This window comes from Cucurbita maxima, unplaced genomic scaffold (genome assembly GCF_002738345.1).
Source record: "Cucurbita maxima cultivar Rimu unplaced genomic scaffold, Cmax_1.0 Cma_Scf00005, whole genome shotgun sequence".
Classification (NCBI taxonomy): domain Eukaryota; kingdom Viridiplantae; phylum Streptophyta; class Magnoliopsida; order Cucurbitales; family Cucurbitaceae; genus Cucurbita; species Cucurbita maxima.
The window spans coordinates 2,671,722-2,699,171 of record NW_019272021.1 but is presented as its reverse complement, the minus strand read 5'-3'; the positions used below and the strand labels follow the sequence as shown (position 1 = coordinate 2,699,171).

General features: G+C 32.9%; 5 protein-coding genes across 6 annotated transcripts; 3 read left to right on the top strand and 2 right to left on the bottom strand.

Moving 5' to 3' along the window:
- Nucleotides 1-3,466: 3,466 nt before the first annotated feature.
- LOC111480095 (zinc finger protein 3-like) lies at nt 3,467-4,751 on the top strand. The gene has a single exon (XM_023125053.1). The coding sequence runs from the start codon at nt 3,653-3,655 to the stop codon at nt 4,451-4,453; it is 801 nt and encodes a 266-aa protein (XP_022980821.1). The 5' UTR covers nt 3,467-3,652; the 3' UTR covers nt 4,454-4,751.
- A 2,452-nt stretch (nt 4,752-7,203) lies between these two features.
- Nucleotides 7,204-11,042, bottom strand: LOC111479631. The gene is made up of 4 exons (XM_023124389.1): nt 10,784-11,042; nt 10,371-10,420; nt 10,217-10,269; nt 7,204-7,867 (listed from the first exon to the last, which is right to left on the bottom strand). The coding sequence occupies exons 1-4, from the start codon at nt 11,029-11,031 to the stop codon at nt 7,481-7,483; spliced, it is 738 nt and encodes a 245-aa protein (XP_022980157.1). The 5' UTR covers nt 11,032-11,042; the 3' UTR covers nt 7,204-7,480.
- Nucleotides 11,043-12,866: 1,824 nt separating this feature from the next.
- Nucleotides 12,867-15,681, top strand: LOC111480086 (deSI-like protein At4g17486). The gene is made up of 4 exons (XM_023125035.1): nt 12,867-12,955; nt 13,072-13,228; nt 13,994-14,281; nt 15,133-15,681. Exons 2-4 carry the CDS (start codon nt 13,096-13,098, stop codon nt 15,405-15,407), a joined length of 696 nt encoding a protein of 231 aa, XP_022980803.1. The 5' UTR covers nt 12,867-12,955; nt 13,072-13,095; the 3' UTR covers nt 15,408-15,681.
- Nucleotides 15,682-16,300: 619 nt separating this feature from the next.
- On the bottom strand, nt 16,301-20,480 carry LOC111480062 (DCN1-like protein 4). The gene is made up of 10 exons (XM_023125005.1): nt 20,255-20,480; nt 19,184-19,268; nt 18,798-18,872; nt 18,672-18,708; nt 18,176-18,259; nt 18,002-18,062; nt 17,794-17,900; nt 17,285-17,350; nt 16,683-16,833; nt 16,301-16,581 (listed from the first exon to the last, which is right to left on the bottom strand). Exons 1-9 carry the CDS (start codon nt 20,334-20,336, stop codon nt 16,738-16,740), a joined length of 693 nt encoding a protein of 230 aa, XP_022980773.1. The 5' UTR covers nt 20,337-20,480; the 3' UTR covers nt 16,301-16,581; nt 16,683-16,737.
- Nucleotides 20,481-21,580: 1,100 nt separating this feature from the next.
- LOC111479843 (protein RAE1-like) lies at nt 21,581-26,994 on the top strand. 2 transcript variants are annotated; one of them, XM_023124693.1, is made up of 12 exons: nt 21,581-21,774; nt 21,869-21,932; nt 22,066-22,152; nt 22,392-22,469; nt 22,560-22,753; nt 23,491-23,632; nt 23,748-23,828; nt 24,071-24,199; nt 25,214-25,291; nt 25,905-25,976; nt 26,512-26,592; nt 26,691-26,994. In XM_023124693.1, exons 2-12 carry the CDS (start codon nt 21,891-21,893, stop codon nt 26,739-26,741), a joined length of 1,035 nt encoding a protein of 344 aa, XP_022980461.1. In that variant the 5' UTR covers nt 21,581-21,774; nt 21,869-21,890; the 3' UTR covers nt 26,742-26,994. The 2 variants fall into 2 exon arrangements, with proteins under 2 accessions (XP_022980461.1, XP_022980460.1); XM_023124692.1 differs by having other exon boundaries at nt 21,582-21,774; nt 21,881-21,932.
- The last annotated feature ends 456 nt before the right edge of the window (nt 26,995-27,450 follow it).

The following is a 27,450-nucleotide window of genomic DNA, read 5'->3' as shown; positions in this document are numbered from 1 at the left end:
GAGCTCCCATTGGCTTCTCAACTATGGGCTTATTTGGAGGTTTTGAGTTTTTTTTATTTTTTTTTTTTTATGAGTTTCTGTTTTGATGGATTTGATTTCGTTTTTAATAATTTTTCAAATTTTTTTAAAAAATATTGAAATGATATGTGCACGTATGAATTTATAAATTATTTCATAAAAATTAATTATTCAAATTATAAATGAAGTGAAATTAAACAATTAGTATTTTATGTTTAAATTGACTATATATATATATATATATATATATATATATATATTTATTTATTTATTTATTTATTGTTAATTTTTAAAATCCCTTAAATTTTGTAAAAAATCAATAACAATATTATAATTTAAACAGAAAATTTTAAGATTTTTGAATAAAAAATTTATTATTATTATTATTATTATTTTCCCTTTTCATTTTTAGCAGAAACAATTTGAACCCAATCTCATAATAAATTCCATTTTAAAAGTTTTCTAAAAATTAATGAAATTTAAAAATAAATAAAACATTTTGAGTTGAATCTTTTAATTTTTAAAATAATAATAATAATAATAATAATAAAAAGAATGAAAATTATGATTGAAATAAAATTGATTGGATGATGAACTCAAGTTGTGGAGGCTTACCTAACCCTTTAAAAAATTGGATGTAAATGCTTAGTAGTTTGAGTGGACACACATAGATAAGCATATATATTTATACCTATTGTCAGACATGTTGATGTGCGGGTATTATTCAGTAGTTCAAGTCATGTAGGTTATTGTGATACCCGAGTAAAAATAATTGTATATAAATGAACCGAGACCATGTCTGAATAAGAGGGATCCTGACAATAGGATAGTTGAGAAGTACTTGAAAGAATTGAAAGTTACTACCTATACCATAAATGTGTACCTCATTTTCGGTGGCTCAATCTTAAGAACTTTATGATTCGAAGTGCTTTACTTACCTCTTAGGAATTTTACAGAGATGCATGTAAGTGAAGATAAATTTATGCTAGAAGAACTTGTGTCGGTCTGTGGGATGGAATTCACTCTTAGAAGAAAGGAGTAAATAAAGTGGCCATGTCGTTGGAGGTCATCATGTGTCGAATCATAGTTTGAATTTTGAGTATGGAGTGTTACAATTACATGATCATATCGCATAGAATGTAAGAGAATATCGAAATCATTCGGTATCAAATTTAATTTTTAAACAGTAATTTGAATCGCCAACAACTCTAACATAGGAATAAAATAGTTGGTAAATCAAGATTCAAATAATTAATTTAAAAAAAATTAAATAAAAGTAACTTGAGCACATCATTTTTTTTTATTTTCATTTATGTAGGTGCCACGTCATTTTTCATATATATTATAATTGATAATAAAAAAATGTTGATTTTTTTTTTATATATATTTTAAAAACTTAGGGGTGAGGTAGGTTAGACTTTAATGAATTATTTACAACAACAACAAAAAAAAAAAAAAAAAAAAAAAAAAAAAAAAAAAAAAAGCTACAATCAATTTGTCGTATAAGAATAATTTAGTCTCTTTTTTCTTTTTACTATTATTTTTTTAAAAAAAAAATACTTAATTAATTATTTGTATTAACATTAAATTTTTCGTTTAATTTTAATTTTTTTCCTTAATATTATATCATAAATTATGAGTAAAAATTCGAACATATAATTTATGGTAAAATGATTAAATATTGAACCATTTGAGTTAATCGAGTACTTATTTTTTAAATTTAAAATTTTAATTTTTAATCTTCCTAAATTTTTTTCGTTCCAATATTTAACACTTTTAAATATAGTCTAGTCTCTTAAATTTCAGATATGATTAAAAATTTCACAAAAGAGTTTGAGGATGTACATGGATTAAGTTGAGAAATCTATTCAACCAGTTCGAAATTTCAAGTTGGATAAGTTGGTAATCGAGCAACTCGAATAGAGTTCACAACCCAACACAACCCTCGAGTTGTTCGTCTTTTTTTAATTATTTAAAAAAAATCATATTTATTCACAATGTATATACTCCCTTAAAAACTAAAATTTGACAAACTTCTCAAATATTAAACGTTCACAAGTCACAGCACATCAATGACATTAGTGGCAAACATTAAATATTTTTTATTTTCATAATAATATTAAAAATATGATAGAGTAGAATTGGGTTGTATCTCAATTTTTTTTTTTAATTGAGTTAGCCTAATGAAAAGATGTCAATCCGGGAACCGATTCAAATTTTCAAGTTTTCAAAAATTTAACCTAACTTAAACGGAAGACAGAAAAAAAAAAAAAAAACATTCAACTTAACTCAACATTTATAGTTTCAATTAGATAGTCTGTATTGACGGTGTTACCATGTCATTAAAGCACAGAAGATAATGTTTTTTTTTTTTCTTTTTTAATTCTGGTCATGGATAATACACTAACCCATCAATGTGAAGCATTAAATTTTTGGCAACTACTTAAATAAAAGTAAATAGTTATTCTTTCTTGAACTCTTAGGGTCGTCTTTACATTGTATATACATTTTTTTTTATCTTGACTCAAATTCACATCATCTAAAATTACCGATCACCAATTTACTTAGAAATTTAAGGTATTGAATTACGGTAAATTTAATTATATGAACGCCTTAGCAAATTTTAATTGACCCATGGATGAAATTCTTTAATAGATTTTCATATTTCCTTTTTTTTTTTTTTTATTTCACATTTACAAACAAAAAAGAAATATGGATTTTACAACATTTGCATTAAATTGATGATGGAGGATATTGATAGTTATGTCATATTTAGTAAAAACAAGGGCGGCACCGCATATTCTCTCTTATCTCTTATTTTTGCAAAAAGGTCCTCAAATTTCATGATGTTTTTTGGTTAATTTTCTAAAACTAATAACTTTAAGGAGACACCAAAAGATTGATAGAAAAACAAAAAGGAACTGAAAATTAAGTTTTAATTCTTGTTTTACCTTTAAACAATAATTATATAGTTTTAAGTATTTGTTTATGTTAAATATATACTTTTTTAGTTAAATGTATTTATATAACACTTCTTTTAAAGGCTAAAATAGGATTTTATATCAAATTTAAACGACCAAAATTAAGATTCAAATAAATTAAAAATTATTATGCAAGATCCACGTGGATACAGGGTGTACCAGCAGCAAGGATACTAAATCCTAAAGGGGGGTGTGGATTGTGAGATCTCACATCGGTTGGTGAGGAGAACGAATATAAACAAGGACAGTGCTGGACCTTGAAGAGAGGTGAATTGTGAGATCCAACGTCGATCAAATTATTCTTTGATTCTTAAACTTTTGATATTCGTTTATATTTTCAACCATTTAAAAGTTCATAGATTAAATAAATACATTTGGAGTTGTGTGAAAAGAGCAAATGGGGACAGAGAAGCTAAATGTGAGAAAACTGGATCACACATAGACGCCAAAACAAAACACATCAGAACGACTCTTCTTCTTCTCATTCGTTTGACTTCCTATATTAAGACCCTTTAACTGTAAAATAGTGTCATTTCTCTGCTATACATACGACAATAAACCATTGCACTTATTACCAATATCAATAAGCCCTCTCTCTCTCCCTCCTCCCTTTCTCTCTCTCTACTGTGCCTTTTCTTCTTCCTCCTCCTCCAATGAATCTTCCAATATCAGAGCCATCCCCTTCTGAAACTTCAACAATCATCTCTGCTTCAGAGTCTTCTCCATCATGTCCAAAGGGGGATCCAACAACTGATCAAATTAACCTCAATTCCCACCTGGGTTTGGATCTCACCCTTTCTAACAACGAATCCGATCATGGGTCGAACCCAGAACTCAATCTAATCCACAGTTTCGATGCGAATTTGGCAACAGAACCCACAGATGGCCAAACAGAGCCGAGGGTTTTCTCTTGTAACTATTGCCAGAGGAAATTTTACAGTTCTCAAGCTCTTGGAGGGCACCAAAATGCCCACAAGCGAGAGAGAACTTTGGCAAAGAGGACTCAACGGATCGGGACGGGTTCTAACTTCGGGCTACCTCATCGGTATTCGAGTTTAGCTTCGCTTCCTCTTCATGGGTCGTTAAGTAGGTCGCTTGGAATTCAAGCTCATTCCATGGTTCATAAGCCTTCTCTTCATGTTTCGGCAATTGGTTCAGCCGGAATTTATGGTCATAGTGAGTGGTCAAGGAAGCCGCTCGATCAACACCCGGCGATTGGTCGGCTGATGCAAGGAAATTCCCATGTCGGAAGTTTCAGAGGCATTTCATCGGACACTGGAGCTGCAAGGTTCGAGGGTGTGGGGAAATTGTCTCCGGCGGCGGTCACAGAAGCCCCGCCGCCGCACGGAGGGTTCTGGTGGGGCAGTGGCGGTGGGGGCGGTGGTTTTAGTCATCTGAAGATGAAACCTAAACAAGATGAACTGTTGAAACTTGACTTGTCCCTAAAGCTCTAATCAGAAAGGGAACTTTCTTCAATTTTTTCCATCATCTTCTTTATCCATTTTTTTAAAATTTGATGCTTTGTTCTAAGATGGGAATTGATTTAGATCCTTCTTGTTTTTTTCTTTTTTTTTTCATTTCCTGTTTCCAATACTTGAGAAGATTGTCTCTGTAAATAATCCATTTTGGCAACAGAAGAAGAACACAAAAGTAAACCTGTCGAAAGGGTAATCCTTAAAAGAAAATTCCCATTCATTACATGGAAGGAAAAAAAAAAAAAAAACCAATGTATCTGTTGAAATTACATTGGAATTTGAGAAAGTAATACACTTTCTCTCTCCATCTTTTTCATTCTCTCTCTAGAAAACAAAAAAGTAGTGATAGATAGAGATGCAAGTTTCCACTAGTAAAAGTGGCTAAACTTTCAAGTGTATGCGTATGGAAGATTTCTTGTTCATGTTTTTATGACCCTTATAATTAAGATTGATACCACACGCATACACTATGGGAAATATGGGCGACGAATCAATACTGTGCCTATAATATTTATTGATTTCCAAATTCTATGGAAGCATAAAAGTATTAACCATTTAATTTGGACAAAAGTTTCAATTTTGAAATCCAACTTGGAGTCCATAGAATCGAAAGATTAAAAAATAATCTAGAAACAAATATGGAGTTGAAGTTGTACCTCAAGCAAGGGATTTTGGGCTTTCTTTTCTGGACTTCTCTTCAAGATTTTTAAACACATTTGCTAGGTAGAGTTTTCATACTCTTATAAGCAATGTTTCGTTCTCCCCTCCAACTGATATGAGATCTCACAATCCACCCCTCTTGGGGGCCAGCGTTCTCACTGGCACACCGCTCGATGACTAGCTCTAATACCTTTTGTTATAGTGCAAGCCCACCACTAGCCAATATTGTCTCTTTGGGCTCCCCCTTCTAAACTTGCCCACAAGGTTTTTAAACATGTCTGCTAAAAAGAGGTTTTCACACACTTATAAGGAATGTTTGATTCCCCTCTCCAACCGATATAGGATCTCACACCTTGACATCATATAAATCACGAAAAATAGTATAGCAACTACCGAAAATGGTAAAAAGAACAAGAACCTTAAAAAATATATGATAAAAAAAGATAGAAATAAATAAACTTCACAGACAAACATGGAGCTATGTCATAATTCAAGATCCAACATTATATTTTAGGCTTCTTGTCAATCAAATTGTGTGTGTGAGAAAGAGAGAGAGAAGATTCAGGAAGGCCCCAAATGAAGTTGTTGGATAAAAGGGTCCTAAATTCAAAGACTAAAGAGTATGATGGTGTGGTCCATGAAATGAGCACAAATTTGGATGGTTGTAGTTTTCATTCAATGAGACCACCATACAGAGGTAGATATAGATATACAAAACCTTGTGAAAAAGTAATGAAGGTACATAATGACCTTTCCTCCTCCCTCCTCCCTCCTCCCTCCTCCATCCTCCCCCTCAGCTATTCCATCAACATCATCATTTTTCCCACATTATTAAATTGTGGGTAAATCTTCATTGTCTTGATTTCCGACCTAAAGGATCTCCTAATAAGGCCAAACCAGCGGTGGGGTTCATATCCCATACAAATCATGTTCATCTTAATCATATATCTAACTCATGATCATTAGTCATAATAATGGAGCTAATTTCTTCTAGTATCAAGATGTAAAAGTAACAGAAATCCTGCTATTAAGACAATTTTATGACTAAAAAATCTCTTACTTTATCATACATACCACACAACCTTTCTGAAAAGGACTGAGCAAACTTTGGGTTTTGGCCATCTGTTGCTTTGTTACTTCATCAGTTGGGATGTCCATTATTTGGGTTAGACTGCCCATTCTGCAACATTGAAGAATCATAGCCTTTGATTATGCACCTCAACTAAAGCCACAAGTAGTAATTTATCAGAGGTTGAGTAATGAATCAAGTTTCATCAAATCGAGTAATATGTTAAATATTTACTGAGAAACAAATTGAAACAGTGATAGGGTGCTCGAAGGAAACATGACTAAACACCATACAATAATTCTTCAGATACACAGCAAAAGTAGCCAGAGAATGCACCAAGAAATTGTGGAGCTATGATCACATAGCATCAGGTGAAGTTTAAACCAATCAGTGTCTTTCTCTCAGGATAACTAGTCATCATTAAAGGTCCCCTCCAATACATTTAATTAGACTACTTTACTTTATGAAAAAGGAGGTATATAACATGGATAAAGCATCCTTTCTTAAATATCCAACCTTCAAAATATCAAGTTAATGCTTTAATGTGTCAGAGGATCGAATCCAAAAATAAACAACTTGTCTGGTCCAACAAATTGTTTGTATATCATCAATTTATTGTACAGAGTTGAATTCAGGCTACATCTGAAGTAAGGAGACCTGGGACAAGGTAGGGTTAGATTTGTTCTGACCTTTGGGTCTGCAATACTGCATGATGATGAGCAGGAAGACAACCACTAAGCTGCCCACTTGATGACAATGACTTGTCATCTAGTTCAATCCCATTCCACTGCCTACTAGTTCAATCCCATTCCACCGCCTACTGTATACTTCTGATGGAAAAGGGGAAAAGGAAGAAGTTATTCAAATGAAACCACTACAACGTATTTACTTCAAACTAGTATCTTTTGAATGAATTTGCATATTTTTTAACAACCAGTAGATATAAATCGAGATATTTTTACAGTTTTTTTTCATATATCCAACCATGAAAAACTGGAAGAGAGTAAAAATTCTCTGTATCTAAGTACATTTCCATGACACAAACAGAAATTGATTGCTAATCAGGTCATTAATTTTCGTAACAAAATGGGCATCAATCCTTTGCCTATTAACCATTTACATTGGTGATGATCAAACCCACCGCATCAAGAAATATAGTTATTAAACAAAACCTGGAACCATTGGATTCTCGGCAACATGGTTCACTTCTTTTCTCTAGCTTCACCAAAAAGTATACCATGCGCAGGATATTGCAGTAATATTAAGAGACGTCTTCCTCATCTCTTGGAATCTGGAGAAGATGCTCCACCTTGGTTTTGATGCTTACTATCTTCTCCTGTTGTAGATGCACGACTTTTGGGCAAAACTGGAGCCGGTACTATCTTTTGTCCACCAAGATGGTCATCCATAGACTTGCTAGGATCAATATTTGCCCCATGTTTGGTTTTATCAACGCCTTGAGCCTTTTCAGAGTTCTTTGTGACAATACCACTCCCTGATTGTTTTCTGGATTCAACAGCAATTTCTTTTATAGTCTCCTCAAGTTTATCAAGTCTTGTTTTTACCTCTTGAAGCTCCTGGTTCTTATCATGAATTTCTTCACGTTCTTGTAACTTTATTTGTTTAGCTGTCTCTTCTTCTTTCTTCTTTTTCAGCTCCAGGTCCTGATATGGTGACTTTGGTTAAGAAAACCATTGAAAAACTGAAAATCACAGAAAAACATTGTTAAGGGACCGACTCAAAGAACCAACGGAAAACTTAAGTATCCAAATTCCCATGGATAACATTGTTATCTTTCTTTGCCAAATATTTAAAAAAGTATATGGATATATATATATATATACAGTTATTTTCTTGCAGTTTTATACAGAAACAGATTCCTCATGACCACTTTACAAACAATAGATTACATAACGAGAAGCCAGGACGATAACCTCCATATTCTCCCATTCATTTACTAGGTGTAGCAAATGCTGTTCACAGATGTGGTTGTTACATTTTCTGACCCCAAATCATCCTTGAAACCACTAGGCACTGTAACTTTAATTTCTTGGACAATTACTAGTTATCATAAGTCATAATTTATCAGAATCTTAAAAGGTTAAACTCCTCAATTAAAGTTTATGTAGACAAACATGAACATATAGACTACTCATCTTGATCTAGGAGACAAAATGATGATGCAGTCATTTCATCTCTTACATTGATATCTACTTAAAACAAAAAAAAAAAAAATGATATGACCTATTTCTAGGTTGGTTAACATCTATAAGTTCGAATGTTCAAAATTTTCAAGTAATATTTCATTTAATCTTCTAACTTCTTCCTTCTTCTCTAATTATTGAACATGCTTTAACTCTATCCTTTCTCAACAGATGATATATATTTTTTCTGTCAAAAGAAAGAGTTCTTTGCTTGCCATTTTATACAGAAAGAGGTTCCTCATGACCATTCTGCAAACGATAGAGTATCTAGAAGCCAGAGGATGATACTTGATTATTAAAGGTTAGTCTAATAACCTTTCGAGTATTTTCAATAGAAGTTAAAAACAATACGCAATGAACTGATACAAGTGTATAAGATCGACAAAAATATAAAGCAACAAATAAGGCTTTCCAACTTACCACATTCTCAAATTTATTCACTAGGTGTGTCAAATGTTGATCCCATTGAAATTGTTACAATTACTGACCAAACAGTATCGAAACCACAAGTTTAATTTTGAGACAACTACTAGTTATCATAATTCATAATCTAACACCGAGTCTCAAAAGGTTGAACTTCTAAAATAAAGTATATGATGCCAAACATGAAAATATAGGCTACTAATCTTGATTTAAGAGACAGGATGATGATGCAGTCATTTCAACTCTTACATTCATATCTAATTAAAGAATTACTAATCATGAAAACTTAAAGGATTGTTTCGAAGCCATAGTTTGAAAACCATCATCTATCTTTAAAAATGAATAATAATTTTCTGAGTAGGAGAAATTATTCGATAAGATAGCTTTTCAACAGTTAAATAAAACAGAGAATAGAACCATTTTTTTCTAACTTCATGTGTTTCTTTACTGTTTTTGTAAGTTACAATTTATATATGAACTTTACCATGCTACTCGTGTAAACTTATATAAATTTTCACATTCATATAGATAAAATATAAATAATAAAAAAGATCCAACAGTTTTTTTTCTTAATTCAGAAAAAACTGGGGGGAAAAAAAAAGACAGTCTTTTTCTTTTACGGCGGGAAGTTAGAAAATGAGTTTTGGGAACAAATTTCAGAAGAATGTACCTAAAACAGTCTCTTAAACTGAACTTATGGTAATTTAGCGATAAAATCTATGGTAATTCCTAAACGAGTCATGAAGGGTATAACGAAGATACCTTGTCTCCACAATTATATCAATAACTACATATAATTTCAGTTTAAGAGTATTATGATCCTCAATGTAATGCTTTGCATCAATAACTACATATATTTGTGTGTGTGTGTGTGTGTGTGTGTGTGAGCACCAAGTTAACAACTGTGAACTACATATTGTGCAGAGCGACAACAATAATTATGATCCTCAATGTAATGTTTTGCATCCATAACTACAAATATATATTTATGTGTGCGTGTGTGTGTGTGTGTGTGTGTGTGTGTGTGAGCACCAAGTTAACAACTGTGAACTACATATTGTGCAGAGCGCTACATAAGTGTTTTATGTCAAATAATTTTAAGTTTGGTAATGCAATGATGAACCATATTGAGAAAACTATCGTATAAAAAATATTTGTCATCGTTACCTAAATGTGTCCTCTAAACATGATAATCTTAGAATACAGGGAAAATAAACCAGAAAATGGAAGACAGAGCAAACTAAGAAAAGAGTATCATGTGAAAACGTTAAATTATGAAATCAAGGAGCACAAATGTCTTCAGAAAATAATGACTAGAGAAAACATAAAGCAGTAAACACAGAACAATTTAGGAAACTTTAAAATAAGGCCCTGAAATTTAGTTACCGCTTCCATCTTCCTCATTTCATAACGAGCATACTGGGCCACCAGATAAACAGCTGCTTCAGGAAATAAGTGCATTTAGGAAAATAATTAAGATACAACAAATTTCTATAGCCGAACATAGAATTAATAGAGAGAGACAGTTAAAGGTACCGACCCAAAGACGGCATGCAAACAAAGAAGAGCTGAACCAGATGGAAATCAATCCTGAGAGTGAAAGAAAGGTGTTAAGTAATCAGCAGACATACATGGATTTTGAACAAACTTTTAATCGTAAAAGGACAAATCACACGAATCTTATACTGATAGGTCATTTGATATAATTTTTATATAATTAAGCTTTGAAAACAAACAATATGATGCATTACTATTGAAGATTAAAATTTCACTACAGCATTGAAATATACACTAGCATACGACGAAACCCGCTTGATTCAATCAAATACTACAGACATGAACACAACGTGCTCGATAAAATGCCCCAAAGAACTTGAAGAACCAAAAGCCACTCGACCATTAGAACTGATCAAACAGCGATGTAAGACAAAGATAGAGAATAGAAAATGATACCCAAATTTCTTTTTCTTGGGAGGTTCAGTGAAGAGGATCTTGCAGGCGGTCATGAAGTCCAAGTTATCCAGCTGCTTGTACGCCTCCTTATAGCTGCTGAGATCCGACTCCACCTTGTTGATGCCATTGATCTCGCCGTTGTTGCTGTTCTTGTTGGTCCCAATGGGGGATTTGGAGCAAAATGGACTGGTCTGGAATGGCTTCAATCGCTTTGAAAATCGGCTCAAACTGGCTCTGGCGCGAAACATTGCCCTCGATCAAGATGGCTGTGAGGGAAAGAACAACGAATATCCAGGTAACTAATTCTGATGGGCCGACGAGTCTTCATTTGCCAGGCCCATTAATGTGTCAATGTTGGGCCTCCAGCCCATCGTTTTTTTCCCGTTGAGAAATTGAAATGGATTTCTACATTTAACCCTAATTCACTATTTTTCCTCCAATTCAATTCAAAATTCTTAGATTATATAATTTCTTTTTTAAATATAAATTTATGATTTATCAATATATGTATCTACACAAAAAATATATATATATAATAATAATAATTCAAAATCTTCAGCCTCGCTTTTTCGTTCGGTAAGAATTATAGGTCGAGAAATAAGTATTTTGTGAGGAAAAACAATCTTTTATCGGCCCTTATTGCTGTCAACATCACTGTCACCACCAAGTGCTCGAAGATTTTTTTCAACAAAATTAAGCTCGTGGTTGAACGACACTTCATCAAAACAAAAATTTATTTTTGGTCTATAAAGTATGACTTAAATTGCATTTGTGTCCTCGACTTTTCAAATTTTGATATTTTAATTCTAAAAATTTGGTTAATCTTATTTATTTATTTATTTATTATTATTTTATTTTTATCTAATACCATTAACAATTTTGTTCCTATTAACTTTATTTCATGGATTATTTAGATATATATATATATATTTAAAAAGAATTAAGTTAGACATGACTTAAATATATTAATTTTGTATTTTTTAAGTTTTTAACCACAAAAATAATAATAATAATAATAATAAATATTTACTATTATTTACAAATTTAAACACAAAATTATTCTAAATTTAAAAGCTAAAAATGTTTCTAGTGACTGGTATGTGAATTAATGTAAATTTTATGAACTAAAAATATTAATTTATTTTTTTTCAAATTGAAAAAAGAAAAAACGTTAAAGGCCAACCTAGAAGGCTAATCATTATATTCCCTCACTTTTTATTTTCCATTAATTAAATACCTAATTTCAATCACCAATTCTAATTACAATCCATGTTCCACTTTTTTTTATAACTTTTCACGTATTTATATTTATATATTTACAATTACAAATTATATTTACTTTTAATTTTAAAAAACATGTTGATTAATAAATTTAAATTCATTTTTTTAAAAAATTAATATATGATAAAAGGTTGAGAAAGAAAAAGGTCAAAATATATTTAATTCTTAAAAAAAACAATAAAGAACAAACCATTTATTTTTCTCATTGTTATTATTTTGGTAATTGACTCATTTTTATTTAAATAGCGTGTTAAACACAAGAATTTGATGTAATACTGCGTGTCGATAATTCAAAAGAGGATTTAAAATCTAAATTCGATATCTAATGGTCTCTGACATTCCTTTGCAACATGACCACGTTACTTACTTATCTTATGATGTTCTAAAAGAGAAGAGTATCCCCACGTTACAAACACGAATTATTTTATGATGTTTTGTCCCCCGTAACATACTTTCTAGGAAACTTGAGAAGATCACCGCAAGTAGATTGTTCCTGTTAGATGATAAAAATCTCACATCGACTAATTTATGGAATGATCGTGGATATTGATACGAGGCCTTTTGGGGAAGCTTAAAACAAAGTCATGAGAGTTTATACTCAAAGTGAACAATATCATACCAAGAGTCATGTTCGTCTAACATGATATTAGATTGAAGGGAGGTGTTTGAAGATGGAAATTACACGTCTCCTAATTTAGGCTAATTTAGAATTCTTAGGTTAAGCGACTAAATCTACCCATAGAATTTGGATATTTTGGATAATTTAATTATTTTTTTTTTAAAAGGGATAAATTTCTCGATTCCCAAGCCCGCTTTAAAAGATTCCCGTTTCCCAATCCCGCTTTAAAAAACTATGAACTTTGTTAATAATCAAGAAAGTTATGATTACCCGTTAATTCTTTTTTCACTCTCAACACTTTTTTCCGCCCCTTTTTTGTTTATGTTTCCGATGTTAATTTTCTATTTGGTTCGAAGATATTTAGCAATGGAGTTGTTATTAATCGCAGTAAGCGAGTGGGAGTGAGATCGAAATGTGGTGCAGAAGAATCTCCTGCAATGGCGACTCTGGATCGGTGCCAGTGTACCTCAATGTGTACGACCTGACGCACATTAATGGCTACGCATATTGGCTCGGCCTCGGAGTTTATCATTCTGGTGTACAAGGTTCGTTCTAATTCGAGCTTTTCAATTCTTCTTCATATTAGTTCATCGGTTTATCTGCTGGAATCTGCTGTTAGATCTGCATTTCTGATGCTTAATCTGCTGGAATCCACTTTTGATGAGTTCTGTTTCTGTTTGGTTAGTGAGTGAAAATGGGGGGAAATTGATTGAACTTCTAGGTTTTTGCTTTCTGTATACTTGTTTATTGTTTTTGTAAGTCGGATTTTACTCCTGTGAAAATTTTCCCGATGTTTTCTGGACCTCGCATTTTGATGGATTCTGTTTGGATGGTGGGAAAATGATGGAAAATTAGACGAACTTCTTGGTTTTTACATTTAGTACTCTTGTTTGTTGTCTTCAAGTATAATTTGCTCTGTTGGTGACCTCCATTTTGCCGGATTCTGTTTGGATGGTGAGAAAATGATGAAAAATTAGACGAACTCCTAGGTTCTTACATTTAGTACTCTTGTTTGTTGTCTTGAAGTATAATTTGATCTGTTTGTGACCTCCATTTTGACGGATTCTGTTTGGATGGTGAGAAAATGGAGGAAAATTGGACGAACATGGAGGATTTTACTTTTAGTATACTTGTTTATTGTTCTTGAACTATAATTTACTTTTGGACAATCTTTCGTGGTGTTTTCTGGACCTTCATTGTTGTGTTTGGCTGCTGAGAAAATGAAGGAAAATTGAATGAAATTCGGTCTAGGAAAATCTATTCTGCCATTTTTGATCTGAAACTGAGAAAACTATGGGATTCTGATGCAGTTCATGGAATTGAATTTGCATTTGGGGCTCATGAATGTCCAAGTACAGGGATATTTGAAGGGGAACCAAAGCAATGTGATGGATTCAAGTTCAGAGAATCAATTTTGATTGGGAAAACAGATATGAGTGAAGCAGAAGTGAGGTCATTAATGGAGGAACTTGGTAAAGATTACAGAGGAAATGCTTATAATCTCATCACCAAAAATTGCAACCATTTTTGCAACCATTTTTGCATCAAACTCACTGGAAATCCCATCCCAAGTTGGGTCAATCGCCTTGCTAGAATTGGTAAATTTTGATCTAAATTTACTTCTCCTTTTCTAGTTCTTGCTGTTAATGTTTCTCTTTGAATGCTGATGATGAACTTGACTACTTTTGTAAAAAGAAAATTATTTTGATCCTTTTTTTCTTAAACTAGTTTACAAAAAGTTGCTTGAAATATTCTTTTACTCATTTAAGTGACTGAATTTGTGCTGGAAAGGTATAGGGTTTCAAAACAAATTCAAGTGGTAGGTGGCTTGATATCATTTAGTTTTTTTCTTTTTTCCTTTGTTTTTTCATTCTTTCTTTTTGAAAATTTTGTTGGTTTGCTCAATGGTTTTCTGCGACCAAATTTCAAAAACAAGTTTACGTTTTTTGGTATGAATTTTTTAAAATATTGATGATAAAACATAAAAAAATCAAACAACTATCAAGAAAATAAAATGATTAATGAAAAATAAACGAAAATGATCTATATATAGATTATGTGAGAACTCACGTCAGTTGAAGAAGGGAACGCATTTCTTATAAAGGTGCAGAACCTCTCCCATATGCATTTTAAAACCTTGAGAGGAAGTCTAGAAGTAAAAGCTCAAAAAATGAGCTTGGACCATTACAAATGATATCAAAACTAGACACTGGATTGTGTGTCAACCCATATAGGTTGGAGAGGGGAATGAAACATTTCTTATAATGGTGTGAAAACCTCTCCTTAATTGACGCGTTTTAAAACTTTGAGTGAAAGCCCAGCGAAAACAACACTAGTAGGTTGGGCTATTGCAAATTTGAATCTTCTAATAATAAGTATGTGTGTCATGGATTGTGTTGAATGTTTGTGTTTGTGAAGAACTTCTGAGATGAGGGATTTTGGAATGCAGGGTGGATATGCAACTGTGTTTTACCAGCAACCTTAAACTCCACGAAATTTGGACAAAACAGAGCGCAAAAGAAGAGAGGTGAAGAAAAACAAGAAGAAGAAGAAGAAGAGAAGAAGAAGGAATTGGCAAGAAGAATCCAAACAGCTGAAATTTCAGCTTCTAATTCTTCATCTTCTTCTTCATCTTCTTCAACTACTACTCTCCGCAGAGGAAGAAGCAGAACCAGACGTCCTCGTCTTCCAGCTTCACCATTGATACCCACTTCAAGTTCTTGAAGATTGTTATTTTACTAATTCCCCCTCTAAATTATATTTCTCTCTCTAAAAAAAAGGCATTCTTGGGGGGTATATCAGTGATTATGTAAATTGTGTATTATTAGGCAAAGTGGGCTGTTTGTTCTCTCTCTGCAATGTTTTTCCCCCCACCATTAATGATTCCCATTTTCTTGGATTTTCTTGAGCTCCCATTGAAGTTCTTACAGGCTGGGTTTAATTTCCAGGTGAGATGTGGATTGGAATTCAAATTTTGATGAAATTGCTTAATGGGGCATATTCATTTTCTTAGTAGCAAATATGACCTCTGGAATGCTCTATAGAGTTCGACATTTTTTTTCCATTTTGATGGATACTTTGATATTTTTGATATTGATATTTGTTCTATATCGATCATCTTATAATTTTACAGAGATTAAAATACAAATTTAGTATATGAATTTTTAAATTTGTATCAATAGTTTCAGTCTAATATGTTTATGAATTCAAGTCGGCTTAAAACTTAAAAATTATTCTTAAATACTTAGAAAATCATTACAAACAAGCCGAAAATTTTATTAAATATCAAATTTACTACTATAATATAATAATTAATTATATTATATATAAACCCTTTTGGAAAAGTGCCTTGAATCAAGTAAAATAGGGCTCAGTATTAGCCTTGGGATTTGGCTAAGAGTATTTTGAAAGGAAAGGGCAAAATGGCCTAAAAAAAGGTGGAAAGTTGTGTTGTGCCCATACTTTTGTGACAATGGTGTTTCCTACTTTGTCTCTTTTTTGAATGCTTTAGGCCATAAGATAATGGTAAAAAAGTTTTAAAAATTAACCATTTTTTTAGACATTCATGAAGCCTATCATACCATTCATTCACTTTCAAGCTATACAAATATAATCCATGTGATAAAGCCTTTTGCTTTCGTTCATTCAAAAGGGTTTGGTTTAAATTGTTTTAAAGGATACACAAAAAGTCTGCAAAGTAGTCAGTCAATTGAATGGCTAACGTAATGATGAAGAGTGGGAAGAAACTGTAGTAAATTAGCAGAAGAATAATCCATGAATGTTTGAAATGATAATTTTAACATAATGGGGATTACCATTGATTTCAAAGAAGTTGAGAGAGTAAAGGAATAATGAGTGAAAATCCTGCTACTATGCGAATGTGTAATCGAAGGTGAGCCTGCAGAAAGAGAGATGTTGGTAGCTATGGTTAGAAGCGAAGCCCCTTTGAAAGGATGAAATATATTGAATCTGAAGCGGTAAGAGAAATTGGATACTTGCTTCAATAACTATGGCGTATACATCAAATACATTGTATGATGAAGACATCAGGTTTTTAGCTCTGTTTTGCTTGTAACCATTCAACGAAATTGTCGAGGATCAATGGCCAAGCGAGTTCTGAGTCGTAATTGCTCAGGTCGGGAAAACTTATCTGCATAATGATCAATATGTGTCACAGCTTGAATTGAGGACATCAATACCAAATGGTGATGATACAAACAAATCAATTGGAGGTGGATAGAGAAGTCACTCTTGCATAAATATTACACTTCTTCTTCAGACTGATTTTCAATACAAATGGGAATTATTGTATGAGTTAAAGTAGCAAGAAAAATTCTTGAAATTAGTTAACCCAATTGGAAAAGAAAAGAATTCAGTTAAGTCACAAACTTAAATACCTACATTGTTTTGATGAATTCAAGGGATGAGAAGATCATTGAATTGGCAGTGACTCTAGTAAAATTCAGGGCAAATTTATAGTAGATTCCAGAAACTATCTGCCTCCCAATTTTTCTTACTGTATTCCACCAGTAGTGCGATAGATGCAAGCAAATATAATGAAATGTGTCATGTTCATGTGCTTTGGGAGAGAATGAAAGTACCTCATTGCAGAATCGAAAGAAGCCCATCCATTGATCCATGTTAATAACCTTATAGTCACTTTGTATCTGCATACATAATACGAGCAAATAAGAATTTTTTATTCTGCCTTCTTGATGAGGGGGAAGACAGTAAAAATGTGATTGATCGGTCAATAACCCAAAATGTTGAAACCCCTATGAAAGAAAATTTGTTACTCTACAACATGTCTTTCACAGAACCACCATTCTTGAATCATCAACCATTTCTGAAGGTTCTCCTCACGCAGATTAACTAGGTGGCTAGAGCTGACTATCAGTAGTAATATGGTAAAGTCCATTTTATCATCCACTAGGTAAGCTAGAACGAGACTATAACTCAAGAATATACCTCTCTTAGACTAAGTGCATTATATTAAATATCTAGAAGTCCTCTAAGGCAGTGCTGGAGTTAACTGCAGTGCCAAATAAACCATGCCTGTGTATAAATGTGGCAAATTAAAAGCAAAAAAAAAACATGATGTGGCACTCACCTTCAAGTATTCGATAAACGCATAGACTTGGGCATGAAACTCGGACCCTAAAACAAGATCCAACAACTCGCATATACTCTCTATGTCAATACTCTTTTGCTTATCCTCTAAGAAAATATCCATGGAATAAAGATAACATAAAGATCAAATTACAATATAGAGTAGAAGAAAATGAATCGAACTTGAAGATTAAAAATACAAAACAAACCTGTTAAACAATACCGAAATGCATAAGAATAGAAGTCCACAAAGTTTGACAGCCTCCTTACCTTTTCAAAATGTGAGGAATCGATAATTAAAAACTTTATGCGCAATAATTAAGCAATGCGCTAACTATATGTACTAATTTATTTTGAAACTTTTAACAAGACAAGTATTGAACCTCTTTCTCAAGATCTGGTAGTGCCTTCTTTAATTTACTAACAGTGTCTGCCCTCAGGGACTTGAGGCCTGTGCGCCATTCTTCCTAACAGATATGCAATAGGTTAAGGTTCCATCAAATGAATTTATAGATCTTGACAGAAAAAAATTTTAAGTTGAAGCTGAGAATATAAATGACAGGGTTTTCCTTATAAGCCGGTGCTGAACACAGATAAAATCGATGTTTCTTTTTTAAAAAATAATATCAAATTCATTGAGGGTATGAAATTACAAAAGAAAGGGGAAGAACCCCGCTCCAAAGCAGTTAATAAAAACTCTCCACTTGAATAAAATAAAATATACCCTTCATAGATCACTATACTGATTAGAAAATGAATGAGAAAGGATTAAATGATGTGGAAGCATATTGCAGTAAATAAAAGAACAACAATACTATAAAGAAGATCTGCCGTATAATTTCTAATTTTGAAGGCCAACAGAAGAGTAAATATTCTTACCAGGGTAAAGTATCCTTGTTTTTCAGATTTCATTTTCCTGGTATGTGTAATCCATTAGTTTCTAGGCAATGAGGTCACACAAACAAAAAAAAGTTCAACTATCATATCAGTCGAGGTACAACTTACCACGCAAGCATCAAGATTCTTACATCAGTGGGATTCACTTCCATGTCTGAACAAAGACTTTCAATTCCTTCTGGACTGTTAAAACAATAGTCAGTACTGCATATCATACGGATCTTATACAAGTACTCAGAAGTCTCCTTAAAGATAAGGAGAAGAACATCCTTGATTATTAAAATAACATGGATGGGAAGTTTTAATGAAGAAAGATAATATTGTTCAAGCATAAGAAATCAACCACAAAAAAAGAGTTTATGATTGGAATATTGCTATGCATTTAAACTGTATAATGCTGAATAAACAAAAAATAAAACAAAAAGATAGGTACAAGGCAAAGCTAACTAGCAATGCTGAAAACGAGATATTTCAATGGACCAAAGTTGACTTACTCGATCAAACCAGAAGAGCCATTGGCATATGAGTAAAATAGGCTATCGATCCGTTCCAACTCTTTTGAGCTTGCTCGACTTGAAGCTGAATACATTGACAATCTTAAGTTCATAAGAATTGAGAAATTATCTTTTTTTGTCAATAAAAGTACGCCTTCAAATTTCTACTTGGACAATTTCAACGAATTTCTACAGCCAAGTTCCTACTTATTCTATTTGTCAAGATACTTTTCAGATATTGTAGATCACTGATTGATTATTCAGGAAAATTTAAAGTACATAAGTTGGAAGTCAACAACAACATAATCCTTGACCATGGTCAATGAATTTTATTATGAAATGTTTTATTTGATTAGATCAGAAAAGCAAAGATAGGAATCTAAAATCCGGCCAAGAAGAACCCCCTATTAGCATGGTGGAAGAAATCCAAAAAATACTACTCACACATAAATCACCTCATAAGAACAAAAGAGTATACATCATGGGCATGATAATTATTACGATATAACTGAGAAAGCCACCTACCACATAGTTTCGCTTAAGAACAGCCAGCAGACCACCATACAGAGTTCATTACTCAATTAAATTTGGAAAAAAAAATCTCAAGCCAATGAATAAAAGTAGTTTGCATGTTCAGATTCTTTTTCTTTCGATTCCCAAGTATACAACTCTCACTTTCTAATGGAACCAACTCACTCCATGTCATCTCAGATTAGCTCTTACAGGTGCTCAGGTACATGCACAAAACAATCTGTAATATAAGCTTGAAATTCCCAAATTTGATAGCCGTAACACAATTAGCAAACTACTAGAGCTATTCATCCCACTGAAACCTCACTCTATTTAAAGACAAACTAAATCATCAACATAGCAAGATGCACACACAACATCGAGAACGTAAAAATCTCCTGAGACAAAGGCATCGTAGGAGTATAATCAATCAAAGACAAAACCATGTCCATGACCAGAACACAAAATTAACCAGAGTATATAACAACACGATGATCTATTTCCATGGCGAGAATTACAAGTAGAAGAATTAGAATTGTGGAAAAACAAAGGATCAAATACCGTAACGAAAGAGATCGACGGCGGAAGAATTAACGGAAGCTGAATTGGGTTGACCGGTTTTCCTTGTAGCAGAGCGCCGCATCTTCTTCTTCTTGTTTGAGTGCAATTGGATTGGGAAGGAGAAGATAAGAAGAGAAAGCAAAGACGAAGATTTATTTTTGTCGCACCAAATTGGAGAACACAGAAACAAGGACTAAGAACAAAACTTCGCCTTTCGTCTCTCTAATTTCCCTTTCTTTCATTTTTGTGGAATTAAATAAATATACGTTTAATTTAATTCACTAAATTAATATAAAAAAAATACTTTTAAGTAATTAAAAAAATTAATAATATCATTAAATTTTCAAATACACACATATATATATCATTAAATTTTTAAATAATAATAAATATATTTACCATTATTTTTTTAAAATCGTTAATATTTTTGCTTAAAAAAAGAATTTTAAAAATATATTTTTAACTTTTAAAAGTATTTAAAAAAAATTAGAACTTTAATAACATCTTTAGATTTTTTTTTTCATGGTAAAAATAAATAAACTTTTTTTAAACAAAAATTAAAGATGTTAATGATTTTTAAGATTTAATTGGTATTTTTTAATTTTTTTTAGTTAGACGGTATGATAAAATTGAATTTTGGGCCCATTGTTCTTTGTATCAAGAATTTGATCTTGGAGCCATTTACATATAATATTTAAAGTTGAAATCGACTCGATTCGAAAAAACTTTAGTATTTGTGAATTTAAGGTTCACCTACCGAGTTCTTAATTTCAATAAATTATGGTTTTCATATCATTTGGCTTGTTGATTGCCTTTGATGTGTCGTAGGCTAGTTCATCATTTTGAATGGATATCGACTTGTTGATTTGTTTGTATTAGCTCCTAGCTTGTTGATCGACTTGAATAATTTTTTTAGCTTGTTGACCGGTTAGAATAAACCCCTAACTTGTTGATCTGTAATCAACCAAGTTTGTTGATCGTCTTGGATTGACCTTTGGACTGTCCATTGACTGACTTGTAGATCTATTTGTATTAATCATTAGCTGGTTAATTAGTTTGGATTAGCTTTTGATTCATTGATCCTCTTGATACGTTGTGTGCTTCAAATGTCGTCTAAATTCTAGCTTCGTTTGGTTTAGGTTTGGTTCACTTTAAGACCGAAACTAATTATTATGATTTTCATTAAATAAAATTCACCATCTAAAATTACTAAATAAACTCTACAAATATACTATAAATTATTAATTTTTTCAGATGTGTTTATATATAAATAAAAAAAATTTCCCAAAATATTTATAAGATTAATTTTCCATCCCTTTAAAATTTTGTGTCCATAGCTATCGTTTTTTCTAAGCCCTATTTTGACGTTCAGCCATTCCTCTCTCTCGTTGCTAGCCACTTCACCCGCGCACGCTGCACTCTCGGCTGCCGCAGTCTCAGCTTTCCGACGAAATCGCTGTCTCTCCGAGCAATCAGAGTTGCTTATCTCTGTTTTTTTTCTCCTTGGAAACACGGTGAAGGTAATTCGCTCTCGAAATCTCTCTCTTTTGTTTGATTCTGTTAACGTAGAATGATGTCAGTATACTTCTTCAAATCTCTTGATGTTTCGCGTTGTGATACTTGCAGGTAGCTCCTAATGTCTGCATTTGCGAATCCAAACCCTAATAAATCCCTCGAGGTAAGCAATTATCGATGTGTGAAACGTGCGTTTTAGATTTTGGAACTCGACTTCATTTGTAAATCAGTTCGATGCCTAGTTTGGTCTGGTTTAAACTTAATTGTTGTGTTTCTTTTTGAATGCCTGTTTTTAGGTTGCTCAGCCTCCGAGTGATTCTGTGTCGAGCCTTAGTTTTAGTCCAAAGGCCAATCACTTGGTTGCCACTTCATGGGATAATCAGGTCCTTTTCTTTTTCCTCTTCTTTTCAACTCTTTTTGTGCTTTTACTTGCTTATTTAACCGTTTTGTTTATTTTCTATCCAGATTAGGGTTTACTTTTATGCGAATAAGAAAGTTTTTCTTGCTATTTTTACTTTTCTTCGAGGTTTTCTATCCAAATTAGCTATGAGAATGTCAAATTGATGTATAGTCTTCGAGGTTTGCGAGTTTATTCTATAATTTCATAGTAATGGCTCTGCAGGTTCGTTGTTGGGAAATAATGCAAAATGCGGGTAATGTTGCCAGTACGCCTAAGGCTTCTATATCTCACGATCAACCGGTATATAACAATTTAGTTTTGATTTTGTGGTTTGATTAGAATTTTGTTGCTGTAAGATCCAAAACGTTGCTAAGTTATCGTGCACATTAGGTTTTATGCTCAGCGTGGAAGGACGATGGAACAACTGTGTTTTCTGGAGGCTGCGACAAACAAGTTAAAATGTGGCCCTTGTTGTCCGGTGGCCAAGCCATGACTGTAGCCATGCATGAAGCACCTGTCAAAGAAGTTGCGTGGATCCCTGAGATGAGCCTATTAGTCTCTGGAAGCTGGGACAAGACATTGAAGTAAGCACCAATCTGTTGATTCTTAATTATCTTTAAGTAATTAAAACATGCGTTCCGTGACATCCATAGATTCTTTTTAATATGAGTAGCACAGTTTCACTATTAGAGCTCAGTTCATTATTGTGGAACATGAAAAACATTCTAGGAGTCAGTTTCAAACAATTTGTCTCACTAGCCTGTTTTGATGTCGTCTCATTCATCTATGATGTGGGCATCGTGTTTGTTCAAATTAAGGCACGTGTAAGCAAGATATGTGGCTCTGGCCTCTGCCTTTCTATGGCATGAGTTGATGTAGTATTGCTCCTTAATTTTTTCCTCAAATGGTTTCACTGTTTTATGTTTCTTCCTAAGATTAATTATGAATATGAGTGTGTATTTTGTTTTAACATAAAATTACATGTTGAACCATTTCATTTAGTCAGGTTGAAATGAAAGATGTTGCTGAAAATAAGTGGGTTCATATCCACTAAGCACCTGACTCTCCGTCTCTCTCTCTCTCTTAGCATTTTCTCTTGTTTTGATATTCTAGAACTTGCATCACTGCAGTCCTTAGTTAATATGATGAAAAATAGCAAATGCGCTCTGCAAAGGTAGACAATTTGCCCTTTTCTGGTCTACATGTTCACCCTTTGCCTTTTGTTTTTCTACCATGTGGAAGTGTAATTGTAGATTGTGGTAGATTACCTATGTTTTCTAGTTATGATGAAAAGATTTGATGGGGTTCTATAAATTCTCAGGTATTGGGATACAAGGCAGCCAAACCCAGTGCATACTCAACAACTTCCTGATCGCTGTTATTCAATGACAGTGAGATATCCACTTATGGTAGTTGGTACTGCAGACAGAAATCTGATAGTGTTTAACTTGCAAAATCCTCAGGTATTGTTTTTTCTTTTTTCCTATCATTTCTTCTACAATGTAATATATGAAGTTGTGTATAATATTCTTTAAATTTCAGTTTTTGACATCTGCGTGTGGGGTCTTTCTGTGACAGAATGAATTTAAGAGAATTGTTTCACCCTTGAAGTATCAAACAAGATGTGTAGCTGCCTTTCCTGATCAGCAAGGTTTTTTGGTAATATTTCCATCCCTTATATTCCTTTGTTTAGATGTTGCTTGCTTTCAAGTATAATTCTTATATTATGTCTTGATGATATATATAAATATATATATATATATATATTTTGATAAGAGACTGTCTTGATGATATTTTAGTTACTACTACTTCCAGAATAAGAATCTACTTCCAGATTCTTATTTCTTTACAGGTTGATCTTAATGTGAAATTGCTTAATTTGAGTTCATTAACAATTCCAGGTTGGTTCAATTGAGGGAAGGGTTGGTGTTCACCACCTTGATGAGTCTTTGGCGAATAAGAACTTCACTTTTAAGTGCCACAGGGATGGATCTGAGATATATTCTGTCAACTCCTTGAACTTTCATCCCGTAAGTTTGTATTAAATTATTTATTTTTTGAAGCATAAATAAATGCAAGAAACTTCAAAACTACACAAATTCCCAATTTTTTTCTTTCTAGAAGAACTATGGAAAATCAGAGGGGAGAAGTCTTCTCCAGCTTTTGAGCACTGCACTCATTTGAATTTAAAATTCGTTAAATGAAGGCACATGTATTGAAGCCTATTGTATATGTCTTCGCCCTTCAGAAACTCAAATTGAGGCTTTTCATTTTACACAATACATTTACTACCTCCTTCAAGATCAAACTCTGGAATTTTCTACCTCCTCCAATCAAGTCGAGTTCCATCAATTAGCTGCAAAAGATTTCAAGCTTCCTTCCCTTCCTCATCTCAAACTTGTACTCCAGTGATGATCATCCACCATGGATAGCTGGCACCTCCTGATCTTTTAGTTCTAGTATACTTCCCAAAATCTTCTTTTCCATTAATTCTAACCATCACTTTGTGCCCTTGCTTATTTGGCTCTCTGGAAATCTCTACACCGTTTGGATTCTTATTTTTTAAGCTCCTGACTCCTTAACTGTCACTACACACAAGCTTAGCAATCATGTTCCAACCAACTAATTAATTGACCTCTTCTCTTCATTTCCACTCCAAAGAAATACACCCAATCCATTTTGGCATTTGGAAAATCGAATTGTAGTACTCAGGGAGGTTAGAAGGTACTGCATTACGTAATAATATCCTTCCACCCTAGACGAGCAAATTTTTTTTTTTGATCTGTCAACTATTCCTTGTGGTTTTTCTGTAGTAGGAAGTTGGACATCCGTTTTTATTTAATTTACCCCCAAAGACATAAGAAAAAGAAAGGCATTCTCACCAAGGATAGTGTACTGTTGTTGGCTATTTTTTAAGATGACAAGGATTTTTCCTGATTGGTGCGCTCATAAGTGATTATCTGCTACCAATTCGCCATAATTTGCAGCATCTTGATTAATGGTTCTTTAAATCTTGCTATTTATTGACCGGAACTTTCTTTCAGGTGCATCACACTTTTGCAACTGCAGGTTCAGATGGTGCCTTTAATTTCTGGGACAAGGATAGCAAACAGAGGCTGAAGGTGCCTTCAATATCTTTATCATACCTACAGCTACATAATCCTCTTTTCTCAGTCTTCTTCCATCTGTATAAAATAGCTTATGGTTGCATCGGAACTACGTTTAGAAAACTTGTTAGGTGGGAATAATGCTCAAAAACAAGTTGCTAACAAGTTTTTGGCTCAATTAATATTTTCATAATTTAACTTCATTTCCAGTTAGCTTTAAGAACAATCAGTATATTCATTTTTGATAAGATTAAATTGAGTAAAAAACTAACGAGAAACTTAATATTCACCTATGTACTTGAATTAAATGAACCTGTGCAATACCTCCAACATCTAAATATATTTTTGGGAGGTAGTGCAGGTGTAGAGATCTATAATAACTTGAGAGCAGGGAAAAGGGAAAAAAAACTGCAAGAACATGTCTGCATACAACTTGTTCTAGTTTTACAATTAGTTCCTTCTATAACAAATTATCTGTTCTGTTCTATTAATCAACACAGAACTCTTAAGTGTATGACTTTTATGTGTCAAGTCACTACCTTTTCCTTCAATTTATTAACATCTAGAAAATATTTAGAGTATTCTTCTTAATGAATGAATGGTGAATGGTTATCTTTTTTGCTTTCAGGCTATGTTACGGTGCAGTCAGCCCATAAGTAGTAGCACTTTCAACCAGGATGGGTCGATATTTGCATATTCAGTACGTATCACCTTAATTATTAATCTTTTAATTTTTTATCACTTGCTGATGCTTGCTTCTATAAGTTACACCACCTTCCCTCAAATGTTACGTGGGCACCTATCATAATCCATTATTTCCAACAGCTATAGCAACGTGCATTTCATTCGAGGTATATCGGTCGTTAGATAATAGGTTCATTGCAAATAGACTTAATGGATTGAGTGTTTAGAAAATAGTAGATAAGCATCATTCCAAATAGCTCGGAAGTGGGGCCTAAGGGAGGGCTCTTGAATTTTTTTTTTATCCTTTAAGCCTTTTCTTTATTCCTACTACAATGTTTCTCCTTAAATTTGGTTCCTAAATGTGCAAGTTGTATTAACAACTTGATGTTTCACGTCTGTTTCTGTTATACATATGATATTGGTACCCATAACTCCTCGAGACTGAAATCTCTTTCTAGCAAATAGTGGGAATACTTCTGTTCATAGTTTTAAAGAACGCTAGAAAGGCATTATTTGACGTGAGCTGAACTCGACATGTGGGATGCTTATAGGTGTGCTATGATTGGAGTAAAGGGGCAGAAAATCACAACCCAGCAACAGCAAAGACTTGCATTTACTTGCACCTTCCACAGGTACTTGGTGTACATAATCTTTTTATTACCTTTTTTTTTTCTGTTCTTATTTAGAATATCGTTGAAAACTGACTGAGAAATTTGCCTTTTGGTTGTAGGAGTCTGAGGTTAAAGGCAAGCCTCGGGTTGGGGGCAGCGGAAGAAAGTAGTCACTGTAAAATCGATTACATTTTCCCCCCTTTAAATGTATCTTTATTCTTTAATGTCAAATTACTAATAGGTTAAAATTAGGTTTGCAAAAATCTTGAATATATTTCTAGTTTAGAACGTAATGTATGGTTTTTTGTATGATTGGAAATACTGAATTTTCTAATACAAAAGAGATTTACCGCCGTTGTTTTCCTTCGGCTAAGAAACTGTAATTTTTACCAAGTTGATAACCAGTGGTGATGTGTTTAGTGAGGTTGAACAGTTTTACTTTGAAGTACACCGTAGAATTTTGATGACCCAAGAGGTTGATTGATAGGATTTTTATAATATTTCTTATACCAAGTTTAGCCTAGTTCGTCTTGATACTTGAAAATCGGATTAGTTATAATATTTCTTATACCAAGTTTAGCCTAGTTCGTCTTGATACTTGAAAATCGGATTAGTTATAATATTTCTTATACCAAGTTTAGCCTAGTTCGTCTTGATACTTGAAAATCGGATTAGTTCTATTGGTTATATAAGTTTTTACTCGATCAAACTTAATCCTTTCAATCACACTCTTAGTTAATTTGAACTAAGGTCATCAACTTATTTGAGTTGAATAGAAAGGAATGGTCCAAAACATTCCTCTCTCACTCTCTTTGTATACCAAATTTAAGGGGAGGGGAATATAACCCAAAATTATAAGTATTCATTATTTTTAATACA